The 13851-nt window shown below is 32.5% G+C and overlaps 2 protein-coding genes across 2 annotated transcripts; one reads left to right on the plus strand and one right to left on the minus strand.

Annotated features, from left to right (window-relative positions):
• The first annotated feature begins 1518 nt into the window (after positions 1 to 1518).
• Positions 1519 to 7295, plus strand: LOC123883882. Its single transcript, XM_045932829.1, has 9 exons — positions 1519 to 2258; positions 2372 to 2434; positions 3336 to 3417; positions 3958 to 4032; positions 4277 to 4343; positions 4528 to 4573; positions 4840 to 4946; positions 5134 to 5203; positions 6896 to 7295. Exons 1-9 carry the CDS (start codon positions 2079 to 2081, stop codon positions 7100 to 7102), a joined length of 897 nt encoding a protein of 298 aa, XP_045788785.1. The 5' UTR covers positions 1519 to 2078; the 3' UTR covers positions 7103 to 7295.
• A 1329-nt stretch (positions 7296 to 8624) lies between these two features.
• On the minus strand, positions 8625 to 11410 carry LOC123886777 (FBD-associated F-box protein At5g18780-like). Its single transcript, XM_045936065.1, has 3 exons — positions 9862 to 11410; positions 9571 to 9759; positions 8625 to 8819 (listed from the first exon to the last, which is right to left on the minus strand). The coding sequence occupies exons 1-3, from the start codon at positions 11077 to 11079 to the stop codon at positions 8625 to 8627; spliced, it is 1602 nt and encodes a 533-aa protein (XP_045792021.1). The 5' UTR covers positions 11080 to 11410.
• Positions 11411 to 13851: the final 2441 nt, after the last annotated feature.

Raw genomic sequence — 13851 nt, forward strand, 5'->3', positions numbered from 1 at the left:
AAAAATAGAAAAATATCCAAAATCAAAGGGACATTCATACTTAATATTCATAATAAAACTCTGTCATCTACCTCAAAATAAGGTTCTTAATAAAGACTAAATAACATTTCATGATTTCTATCAAGTTCTAGAATTACTCAAAATACACCCCATCAAAATAAGACAAAAGCAAGTTCAAAATTAAACAAAAATGACAAGCTATTCATTTAAAAGCATGCATTCACATTTGCATCTGCCTCAATAGCGCGTTGCGCCTCCAATATCGTAGCGGGGGGTCGAAAACGCTACGTAGCGCCGCTGTAGCACCGCTAAAGCGCGCTATTGACTACATAGATTCCAATAATGTATATAGGATATAGTTACCCTTTAAACTCAAATCCATTAATCAAACCCTAAAAGTTTTTCTATTATTTATATTAACTACATAGCAAACTTCAAAACAGCAATTTCATACAAAAATACTTACGGTTTATAAAGTTTACCATACATGTTGTCGATCAAGTCATCAAGATCAGGTCTGATTCTACGAGTTGTGACCTCACTATTTCGAATTTGGACATTCTCTCCAAAAGTAGCACAATAATAAATAATACCAGCGATCGATAATATATCTCTATCAATGAAATCAAGAGTTTGCCTCTCATGTTGACTCATAACAAGTTTGGCTTTATAGTCCTCAAATATCAAAACATTGTCGGCAGTCAAATGGTCATGTTTGATCTTTTTATCTTTTTAGCTCTTTCAACCCAGATAAAATATCTCTCAATAAGCTAAGTAACCAAGGAGTTGGGCTCTGATCTTTCTCGCCTAGAATTCTTTTATTACGCACGTTCGTCAAAAAAATATTCTGTCTTTTGACGAACGTGCGTAATAAAAGAATTCTAGGCGAGAAAGATCAGAGCCCAACTCCTTGGTTACTTAGCTTATTGAGAGATATTTTATCTGGGTTGAAAGAGCTAAAAAGATAAAAAGATCAAACATGACCATTTGACTGCCGACAATGTTTTGATATTTGAGGACTATAAAGCCAAACTTGTTATGAGTCAACATGAGAGGCAAACTCTTGATTTCATTGATAGAGATATATTATCGATCGCTGGTATTATTTATTATTGTGCTACTTTTGGAGAGAATGTCCAAATTCGAAATAGTGAGGTCACAACTCGTAGAATCAGACCTGATCTTGATGACTTGATCGACAACATGTATGGTAAACTTTATAAACCGTAAGTATTTTTGTATGAAATTGTTGTTTTGAAGTTTGCTATGTAGTTAATATAAATAATAGAAAAACTTTTAGGGTTTGATTAATGGATTTGAGTTTAAAGGGTAACTATATCCTATATACATTATTGGAATCTATGTAGTCAATAGCGCGCTTTAGCGGTGCTACAACGGCGCTACGTAGCGTTTTCGACCCCCCGCTACGATATTGGAGGCGCAACGCGCTATTGAGGCAGATGCAAATGTGAATGCATGCTTTTAAATGAATAGCTTGTCATTTTTGTTTAATTGCTTTTGTCTTATTTTGATGGGGTGTATTTTGAGTAATTCTAGAACTTGATAGAAATCATGAAATGTTATTTAGTCTTTATTAAGAACCTTATTTTGAGGTAGATGACAGAGTTTTATTATGAATATTAAGTATGAATGTCCCTTTGATTTTGGATATTTTTCTATTTTTTAGTATTTTTGTATGTTGTTGAAGTTTATGTTTAATTTATACATGCTTTTTAATTTTCCGCTATAGCATTTTCCGCTATATTCCGCTATAGCATTTTTTAGGGTCGGCGCTACGCACCGCTATCCGAGATTAACTACATAGATTGGAATTACTTATCTTCCACTTTTTTTATTGCACCTAAGTCTTTGAGTCCAGCTACAACTTAGGCCTAAATGAATAAATGTGAAGTGCTAGTGAAGATGTGTAGCATATGAAGTGCTAGTTAAGAAATTGGTTACGTAGTTAATTAGGACAAAAGCAAAGCACATACCGGAGTCACTCACTCTCAACCTCCGTCATCACCGCCACAAACGACGGACCTCACCAATTCATTTTCACCGGCGCAACCTTCCGAATGGCTATGCAACCATTCGATCCTTATTACCTTTACCAGCCAGATGAACGAAGCAACATAAACACGCTCTTCGTTTCCGGTTTACCAGACGACGTGAAAGCGCGTGAGATTCACAACCTCTTCCGCCGTCGTCCTGGTTTCGATTCTTGCCAACTCAAGTATACCGGCCGCGCCAATCAGGTACTCAATTTCAGTTCAATTCTCGATTCTATCGAGTGTTTTAGTTTCAATTTTGAGATTGAAATTTGAGAATTTTGTATATGATTGATGAAAATTTCGATTTTCTTTTTCAGGTTGTTGCATTTGCTACGTTTTTCAATCATCAGGCAGCAATGGCAGCGTTGCACGCCCTAAATGTGAGTGCCTAGTTTCAAATATTGCGTAATCCATGATGAATAGTGAGATTAAATAGCTTAATTTTATGAAATTATTGCAATTATCTGTTTTGATTGTTGTTCCTTGGAGTGAATGAACTTTTTGGTGCCATTTTTCTCCCTTTTTGGACTAAGGGGGTCATTGAAAGAGTGGTGGCGACTTTTTTAGTGCTTAGGTATAGAGTAAATATATAATTTGGTTCTGAAAATTGTAGGACTATATCAAACATGTGACTCTGAAATTGTAAATATTTAATTCGATTCGTCCCTTTGTTGGTATTTGGTGGGATTATAATGTCCGGGATACATTTGAGATCAAGTGAATAATATTAGGAATGCATTTGATAACTGATCCAGACCGAGAGACGAACCTGATAACATTTTACGATTCTAAGGATCATTTTGAAATATTGATAATGTGGAGGGAGGAGTTGATATGGTCCTACAATTTCAGAGATCAAATTGGGTATTTACTCACTTATAGATGGATTGAAAAATATAGTTTATGCCATGTTTATTGTGTTTTCATGTTATTTTCAATAAGCTCTTGAAGACAACATAGGAATAAGCACTTTTAATTAATCTCTCTGAAATTGCTTATTGAATTAACATTTAATTAAACCTGTTAACCAAATGCTTCCTGTAGTGATATTCTAGAAGCTATGAAGTGCACCTCATCAGAATTTGTTAATTTCAATGACTTCTCTTGACATATACTCTGAAGGAAGCCCTAGGAGTTTTAGTGGATTATATATGATGTTTCAAATTTGTTATTCAAATGTAGTGGTTTGTGATAGAAAGGGGACATATTTACAAATAAAATGTTTTCAATTTATAGAAGTTGGCCTTCGATCTAATATAATTTTTTCCTAATGATCGTCAGGGCGTGAAATTTGATCCTCAATCTGGGTCTGTTTTACATATTGAACTTGCCAGGTCAAACTCTAGGAGGAAGCGAAAACCAGGTATATATATTATGCAGGACTGGTATGGATGAATATGAACAAAAATACGAGGAATGGAAAACATGGAAACATCAACTTTCAAGCTATAATGCATATATAGAATTTAGATATCTTCTTGTTTTCACTTTTATTCCATTCTTTTTATCCTTGAAACCATTTTTCTTCCATTCTCCCCCAATTTATTTTGATGAATTATGGACACAGTCAATGTGTTTTATAGAGTGTTCGGGTAAACAACTTAATTGAGCATACATTGAATAAACACATATCGTTAAAAGATAAAATAAAGTTAATCTATTCATATAAACTGTAAGTTGTTTTCATAAGAAATCTGGGGCATCTTATTGAAATAAGCTGAAAATAACTTATAGACCTGCGATAAACTATTTTTATAAGTTTAATCCAAACATTTGCACAAATGCTTATGACATAAGATAAGCTTATAATAGTTGTAAAGTGTAAATAAACTTTTCCAAACTCATACTTTTATAATTTTACTGCTTTTCCAGGATGATTAGTGGTTTTATTTTAAACGCACAGGTGGTGGAGCCTACGTGGTTATAGATAAAAGGTCAAAGGGGGAAGCCAATGTTCAGGGATCGTCAAGTGATGATGGTAACATTTCTTTGATTATAAATTCAAGGCACATAGACATTTTTTATTTTGAAAGGACTGATGATATGGTGTGCTACTATTTTATTTTTTACTACAATACATACATAGCTATTTGTAACATTCAACTTAAATTAGGTGGGTGATATTAGAATTTAATGAGTTAGAGAGTAGGAAAATGTGGCTAGGTTTCATATTATTGCCCCTCTTATTTTGTGTTGCTCACCTGCAATGTTTTTGCATTTAGGTGAAAGTGAGCCTGATGAACTATCAGAAAATGGCAGCGACCATGGCGATATAGCAACCACACAAAGGTTTATAATACAATTGATATTCATACCTTTTCCATACCTCAAGTTCAAAGTTCTGCAAATTGTTAACACAAACGAAACATGAATAATAAAATTACACAAGTATTTTAAAATTTCAATTGGTTCACTAAGAATATTTTTTTTTGAACAGCGTTCACTAAGAATATTATATCTTCTGCCTATGCAGTGGTGATGCTGTTGTTGGTTCTGACAATCGTGTACCTGTGGCAAGGGTAAGGAAAGCCTGGCATTAGCAATATGTTGGAAATTGGAACTCTTTATCTCAATGCATTTGTAGAAATCATAAAACATCCAATATTCTCTCATCAAATACTGCACACAGATTTTGTCCCTTTCTGTGTTTCAGCCAAACCATTATGAAACATGCAAAATTGTGTAGTTTGTTAATTTTAAAAAAATATTGTTTAGTTTGTAATTTTTTTTCTTTCATTTTCCCATTAAGCACTTATGTATCATGATGTTTTCAAATTGGTTGCAGGAGAAACATGGAAAAGGTGGTGGTGATGGAGGACCATGTTCCACTCTTTTTATTGCAAATCTTGGGCCCAATTGCACTGAGGATGAATTAAAGCAAGCTTTTTCTGGGTGAGTTGCTGCTTCTATTTCTTATTCATGGATTTGCCAAGGACGTCTAGTATTGTTAATAAAATTGGAAAAGCGAACCCGCTGCTTCTTGTTAAATCTAGATCCGACATTGTTCATCATAAAAAAATAAAAAATCATCTACTTGCTTTTGACTATAGGACTTAATGTCTTCAATCCATTATTCCAGGTATGCTGGATTCAACATGGTCAAGATGCGTTCTAGAGGAGGAATGCCTGTAGCATTTGCTGATTTTGAGGTAAGTCAGCTGTTCTTGCTGATTATAAAGCACACGCACAAAAGACACTAGGTGTCAAACTTTAAGACTTACATTAACTAATATACTTTGTAGGATACAAAATTAACCAACCTGGCCGTTGAATCATTAGATATTATCTGTATCATCAGATCTATAAATTTTAAATAATTTGGACACTCATTGGTTTGTTATCTAACAAGGAATATTTTCATGTATTTTTTTTTAAAAATATTTTTGGAGGGTCGGCTTAACGAGCCAATGCTATGGTTTCACAAAAATTATGACAGCCATACATGTCTTGATAGCCATACAACACTCCCCAAATAACGAGTTTGGCATTATTAGGCAACTGACCATTTTTTATATATTATCTTTTAAGTTGAAACAATATTATGATGTATGGATTTTTTTTGCATGAATTCTTTTAAGCTTAACTTTGAATTCAACGGTCAGAGTAGTCAATTTTGCATCCTACATAACATTATTAATTGGTGTAAGTGTTAAAGTATGACACTTGCTGTCATGTCTATATATACAGTATATAAGGCAACAATTTCTGTTTCACCTATTCCATGGTGCTTCAGTTATGAACGTTGCCAACAATAATTTGGATCTGAAATTCTGGCATTGGCCCTTGTTTTTCCACAGGCTTATGCATAGGCACAGATCTTACATAGAAGGAGTGTGAATTGGGGTAAAAAAAATAAAAATATATACAGTATATAGTAGGAATCATATTACGTCGATGTAATATATAGGCACCGCTGCACTTTTCGACAACTTTTCATCTGAGACCTGTATTACAAAATTCATTGTTGCATTGAAACTTGAAAGTTGTTATCACATAGTTCATATCATTTGCTTTTTCATGTTGATATAATAGGCATCATGGGTAGAATAGTAGGCATCACTTGAAACTTTGTTAAACGATGTTAATCATGACATATCCTATTGACTGTTGGCTTTATTGGTAGAATAGTAGGCATATGTTGTATTCATACATTGTGTGTGGCTGTCAGAGAGGAAAGGGCGCGCGGGGAGAGGAAATTTTATAGTTAACCTTTAGCAATTTGAGAGTTACAACAGTAAATTTTCAGATACTCTTTTCTCTGGAGTGATGTGCTGTGAAGTGCTCTTTTTAAAGAAACTCTACTTTTAAGTATAACGTAATATATATTATAAAAAAAAAAAGTATAACATAATACATGATAATTGATCATGTTCTTTGGGTCGTGTCATGAGTTTAAAACTTGTTTTTGCAATTTTGATTTTCATATTGGCATGCATCAGTTTGAGGTTTGAAATTCATCTGGAAACCATAGTTGTACAACTTCAGCTGACCATAACTGTATAGTGGAACAAAATCTAATCAAAGTGAACATCACTAGGTGCAAAAAAATATCAGTTGGGCAACCTTGTAGTATGCTGCTAGTATCTCATGATTCCTAGACAATTGACTGTCACTTAAACTTATCAGAACATGGCATATGCATACCTCCGTTGAATTGAACATGGATGTTGAATAATATCTTTTTTTTTTTTTTCATGTCCATTCAGCATTTATTTATTTAATAGAAACAAGATCTTGTTCGACCTTCTCTCTTTACTGCGTACCAAACTGATCAAATAACCCTTTCCCCTGAGTTTTTGCTCATTTATTGATGTTCTTATCAACCTTTTTTCTTTTGACAGGAAATTGATCAAGCTGTTAAGGTCATGGAGGAGCTTCAGGGAAGCTCACTCTCATCATCAGATCGGGGTGGCATGCATATAGAGTATCTTCTAACCTACTGGATTTTATCAATTTCTGTTCTGTTCGTAACCCTTAGCTCAAGTGACAAATGTCAAAATTCATGGTGTTCCTGGTTCGAATTCGAAATCTACTATTTGTGTATATGAATTTCTTGTGGTATCTATCATTGTGTTTAGGGGGCTTGGGTAGTGTGCTAGAGGACTTTGATTCAATCCTCAATTCCATTGTAAGAAAAATAAAAATAAAAATAAATTATAACATTAATATATTCTCAAAGACAATAAAAACTATGTGATAAACTTATCCAATAAATTCCTCATAAAAAAAAAACTCATCCAATAAAATTACATGGTCCTTTTTTTTGTTGAGTAAATACAGTTGTATTAATTTTGCTGTAAAAGTTTTTTCTTCCTCCCAATTATACTCTTTTTTTTTTGACAAAAATTATACTTTTATTTTACCACCGGTTGAATCTGGTTCGGGGGTCAATTCTGACATCAAGTGGTTCCAGCCCCTCCCGATCACAGTTTTTTTTTTTGAAAACTTGGTATCTGGTCTTAGGACTGACTAATTCAAGGGGACCAATCCCACCGTCCACTTGCGGGGGTCCCATTTAAAGCCAGAGTTTTTTTTTGCTCTGTATGAACTTAGCCCACCGAAATTGGCACCAGTGAGAATCGAACCTGAGACCTTGAGAGGAGCATACTCCAAGGGCCCAAACCAACACCACTCGACCAACCCCAAGTGGGTTCCTTCCTGCGGTTGCGGGGAATAAAATTATACTCTTCTTTTAAACTATTGTATTTACACTTTTATCATAATTATATAATACATAAATCCTAAATTGGGAAAACAAATTAGTTAAATCTTATTGTAGAAAGGAACAATCGCACAATAAAAACAATATCTAGCCACTATTGCATTATATATGCGGGAAGTGATGTTCGAACTCTGAATATTTCACTCATTCACCTTTAAGATAAAATTTTTAGTCACTAGAATTTCTTTTTAAAAAAAATCTGATATTGAAAATGAAAATGAAGTTTAGTTTGATCTTATTTTCCTAAATCATTTGATTGTCGTATATGCAAAATAACATTTACATCCAATACAACAAAATATATATATAGAAAATAGTATATGCGTGTAAACTACTTTTACACTATCATTCAATATCAATCGTGCATTCCGCCAAATCATCCCATTGGTTCACTCCAATTATATTTTTTTTATTGCAATTGAGCAGAGGTCTTTATATTTTTTTAGTATATGCACTTCAATTATATTTTTTTCTCTGATAATATGGTCTTTATAATAAATAAAATAATGATAATAAGGTCTTTGTACACTATTATTTCCGTATCTTCTGCGATTTTTTTTTGAGGTAATCTTCTGCGAAGTTTTTGTTTAGCCAGATCTTATCTTTTGCTATTTTTTATTATAAAAGATCTTCTGCAACTTTTGCAAGGTATTACTGATGTGTAAATAAATTAAAATAATATATCATATATATACTCGGTTAGAAACCCTATTCTCACTGAACCTTATACAAAAATGAAAAGCCAAAAAGTGAAAAAACCATGCCGTCACCGCAATAGCTCTCGTTGGAAGCCTACGATTTCAACTCCAACGGTGGACAGAATTAGCGACTTGCCGGATTCAATTCTGTCACATTCTTTCTTTTATTCCAACCAAACAAGTGGTCGCCACTAGCCTCCTCTCACCTAGGTGGAAGTCAATATGGCTCTCAGTCCTAACTCTCGACTTGGAGGACAAAACCTTCAAAGACTTCACTTCCTTCCAAAACTTCACATTCATAGCAATATTCTCACGAAACATCACATTGCCAATTCTTTCATTTCGCTTCAAATGTAGCAACAACAATTATACCCTAAAGACCTATGAAACTAGTATGCATCTTTAAGAGAAAGGACCCGACTATTAGAGTGAATCCATTTTAACTCATCCTTAGTTTTGTAAATGGGAATGGTGACATTATTTAATAATGACATCATATTAGGATAGACCGTAAAAATAAAGTGAGGAATAAGCTAATGATTATTAGAAACAAAATGAGCGGTCTTAGCCTATTAAAAAAGAATGAGAAGGACCGAAAATATTCAAAAGGTCCACCAAAGGGTTACCTAATCAAGAATCTGCCCATAAATTAATCTGGCCACCCTTACCAAGGTGCCATCAAGTATTTGTCAATAATATGAGATATATGATTCTTGGTACGTACCTGACCAAACTGAAGAATAAATATGATATTCATTTTTTTTATACATTAATATAACAAAATTGAATGTGATATATGATATTCTAAAAGACCCTAGATCACAACATCATTACATATCTTTCATAAAGATAATATTTCCTCGAGTTGAATAATTTGGCAACGATTTTAACATGGTCCCATCATTTATTATAAATCTAGTGACTTGAACTTTGGCTTCTTTCAAGTCACGCCAGCAACATTTAGTAACATCTTTTTTTCTCCTTAGCGTTTCAAAAAAAAAACTGTAGTTTTAGACAATTAAAAAAAAAGTTAGAAATGAGACTTAGTCTCTTACAATTCATATTAAAGGGATGTGAGAAAAGATGACATACATACCTCAACGAATTGTTTGGTTTCCAAGTTATTCCAAGATATATATTCAGGTACGAAACACAAAAGTAAAAAATCTGCAATATCTGAATACAAAGTTTCATTTATTTCTGAATGAATCTCAATGTCTAAGTCCAAATGCTTGATACTTGGTGGAGGGGATGGAATATCCAAGAACACCGGTCTTGGTGCACCCTACAGGGCAAGCAAATACACACAAATTAAGTAAATATATATATCTATATAGTGATAGAAATTGAATGAATGAACTAAACAAAGTAGTTAATTAATACTCACCTCAGAACAAGAGATGGATAGAAATAGTGATATAAAAACATTTTGGGGTTTGATATTTTGGAGAAGTTCCCTCACGTAAAAAATATCAAAATCATAAATCGAGATACTAAGACAGAGTTGTAGTTGAGTAGAAATATTGTTTAAAAAAGATATAATAGGTTTTGAGCCATTAAAACCTTTAAAGTTACATGTCAATAGATTTGGAGCATCAATGTTGGCCACCTTCAAATTAGAGCAATCTGATACTCGTAAATATTTAAGTTGAACACTTGAAATATTAATCGTCTCAGACAGTATGCAATTCCATATCTCCAACGTCTCAAGAAATGGAAATTTTGGTAATATTTCAAGAAACCATTTTTCTGTGATGATAGTAGTATCATACAAAGACAAGAGTAACTCTTTCAAAAATTTGCAGCACTGAATAAACTCAATCTTAAATATTGGAATGCTCATATAATCATGGCAATAATATAAACTCTTAAGACTCGAATTAGCTTCATCGATATAAACCTCTTTTATTCCATCAACATAAACTGTCTTGAGCTTTTTTAGACCACGCATGCTCAAAGACTTCATACTGCCACTTAAAAGCATCAAAGTTATAACTTCAATCAAAGGACAACAAGAAATGAGGCACTCGATTGCTTGTCCATCTTTCAAAACGACTTCCAACAAATGTAATTCTCTCAACGAAAAAAATTTAATTGAATGATTCCTCAATGCTTCGTCGACTCTAATACCCCCTTCTAACACCAACTTGGTAAGTGATTTTATTTCAATTACACCCTTCGGTAAGACATAATAACATTCTCCCCGACGACCTTTCTCATCTTGGCTGATCATAGAACTATATTTAGGAAAACAAACATCTAAAACTTCAACACCACTTTCACTCACCAACTTCAAGCAAAGATCAAAATCATTTGACATGCATCCAAGAATATCTATTATAGAAAAGTTAAATTCTTTGATGGCCAACCTTTGCTCCCAAAACCTTAATAATCTGCTCTTTACATATTCAATCAAGTCCTTACTCTTCGACTCTGTTATCAATTCAATATTGTAGAAACATAAGATGGGAAAAGTATACCATGTCTCTAACCAAGCCTTTGATAAAACACTTGTCCTATAGGCATCTTCTTCTGGTAGCCTTGATAGTATGTTATGAAGAATGAATTTTGGTAGAATTGACAATTTGTCCTCTGCTTGTTCCATTTTTTATGTGAAAGCAACCTTTGAGACTCTGTTAAATTATTCATTAATCATGTACGTTGCAAACAATCACGCCTTTAATAAAATAAATTTTTATGCTATTAACTAACCAAGGTTTTAAATTGTAGTTGCGGTCGCCGATGCGGTAACAGTTGCGGTTGTTGTGAATGCGGTCATTGCAGTTGCTACAATGACAATGCGGCTGTTGCGGTGTGAAATCATTTTGAAATTTCACAAGCTATATATAATATGAAACTACTATGTAACTACACTATTTATCTACTGTTGTATAGTCTTAGTTTATTCCACAAACACTAATTTGAATGCTCTTAAAATGCACGGTTGAAAGGATCACCACGAAATATTTTTTTAAGGTTGGAGGATCACCACGAAATCAGTGGAAATCCGCGGGGATGGAGATGAAAGAAGAATACTACTCGAAACAGGGAATGATGACGGAGATGGGGGACATCTTATATAATTTGTGAAACTTGAAAACAACTTCAGTCGCAAGCCACAGTTATAACAACCATAATGACTTCAATCGCAACAACCACAATTGTTACCGTATCCGCGATCGTAATTTAAAACCATAGTATTAGCGACCAGGAAAATGTATACTTAAAGAGAAATAAAATATGATGATAAACAAAGAGAAAAAAAGGATACGCATTCTAACAAATGCATATAGACAAAGAACACATCACAAATAACACAAATTTTATAAAAGAAATAGAGTTGCGTACCTTTCACAAATTTTCTCCTCCTTTTCACCTCTTATTTTATTCTACATGTCATTCACAAAACCTCTATTTATAACAATAACAATTTATTTAATAAAAAAAAAACAATAACAGTTTATCTTTTTTTTTTAAAAAAAAAAATTAGGTTTAATATCTAAAGAAAACGTTAGAGAAAAAAAATCTTAAGAAAACTGATTCAGTTATAATATTGTAAAATACTTTTGTAAAATACAGAAGATTTTAAAAGATTTGATCAAAAAAAATAAATAGAGGTTTTGTAGGATTTAGATTTTAGATTTTAAATGACTAGTTTAACAAAAAATAACTTAAAAGTGGATTTAGATTTTAAATGACTAGTTTAACCACAAAAAAAAAAAAAATCTTTTTAAAAGATTTTGTAGGATTATTACTTTTAAGACTTTATCCAATTAATTTAAAAGATAGGATTTTTCAATTCAGATAGATTTGTAATACAAATTTTTAGGATTTTAAAGTAATTTATGAATTTTTTTTTGAATCAAACAAACATAACTATGAATGTTTAAGATTTCAAAAGACTATTTTTTTTTTGACACAAGACTCTTTTTTTTAATATGTGTAACAAATTATTATTATTTTTTTTAAAGATGTAACAACTTATTAGTAACTGTCGCTTATAAAAAAAACTTATTTTAAAAAAAAAATCTTAAGAAAACTGATTCAGTTATAATATTGTAAAATACTTTTGTAAAATACAGACGATTTTAAAAGATTTGATCGGAAAAAAAAAATAGAAGTTGCATAGGAAATGTTGCACAATATGAATAAAGTGACGGGTAAATACTTATTTGAATAAAGGAAATATTTTGTATTATGCATGGTGGTTGTCCCATCTTATTCCTTAAATAAATAAATAAATAAATAAACAACTGTCCCATCTTATATTGCAAACACAACTACTGGAAGGGCAATAGTTAATATGCATAAGCCTTTTCTTATGTATGGTGCATAAGTTATTCACAGTCATCAGATGATTTTACATGTGTAATAATCATAACTGAAGAACTTTTATTTTTGCTTGATCAATTTCGGCCACATTTTATATGCGATTCGATCACCGATTTCCAAAACTAATACCGAAAACATTCATAAAATCAAACGACGATCAAAACGGTATAAAGAACGTCGAGTTTCGTTAATTATTGAGGGAGAACGAACCGGGTCGACAAACCGGATCGTCGCGACCCGTTTCTGCAGAAAATGGATGAGGAAAATGATGAATAGTGACGCGTCTCCACACACACTCTCACTGGCGGCGCGTAGAGGCGCGTGCGGTGCCAAGGAGACTCCAATTTTTTTTATTGTTTTTACAGAAAAATAGTAAATAATTTTCTGGGAATTTTGGGACCAGTTAGATATTTTTCTGAGACCTGAAACTATTTTTAGTTAATTAAATGAGGTAAATATGCTTTTATAAATATCAGATATTAATAAAATTTTCCCAAAATTTTATTTAGGGTATTTTGAATTATTTGGAACGGTTGGGGATACCTCACTCTCTCCGTTTTTATATCGTCTTAAAATTTAAAATTTATTTCACAATTTTTATTAAGGGTTAAATATGTTTTTGGAGAACAACTCTTTGAAACCATTCCACAACAAAAATGGTTTCATACCGTTATACACTGAAACCATTAGTCTAGCTAAATGGTTTCATGACGTTATACACCGAAACCATTATTATAGTTAAATGGTTTTATATGAGCATTAGTGTCAAGATGTTATACCATGAAACCATTAGCCTTGTTAATTGGTTTCAAGATGTTATACACTGAAACCATTTGTCTAGTTAAATGGTTTGATACTGTTATACACTGAAACCATTATTATAGTTAAATGGTTTTATATGAGCATTAGTGTCAATATGTTATACACTGAACCATTAGTCCTTTTAATTGGTTTCAAGATGTTATACACTGAAATCATTTGTCTAGTTAAATGGTTTCATACTGTTATACACTGAAACCATTATTCTAGTTAAATGGTTTCATAG

Source organism: Trifolium pratense, linkage group LG5 (assembly GCF_020283565.1).
Source record: "Trifolium pratense cultivar HEN17-A07 linkage group LG5, ARS_RC_1.1, whole genome shotgun sequence".
NCBI classification, from domain to species: domain Eukaryota; kingdom Viridiplantae; phylum Streptophyta; class Magnoliopsida; order Fabales; family Fabaceae; genus Trifolium; species Trifolium pratense.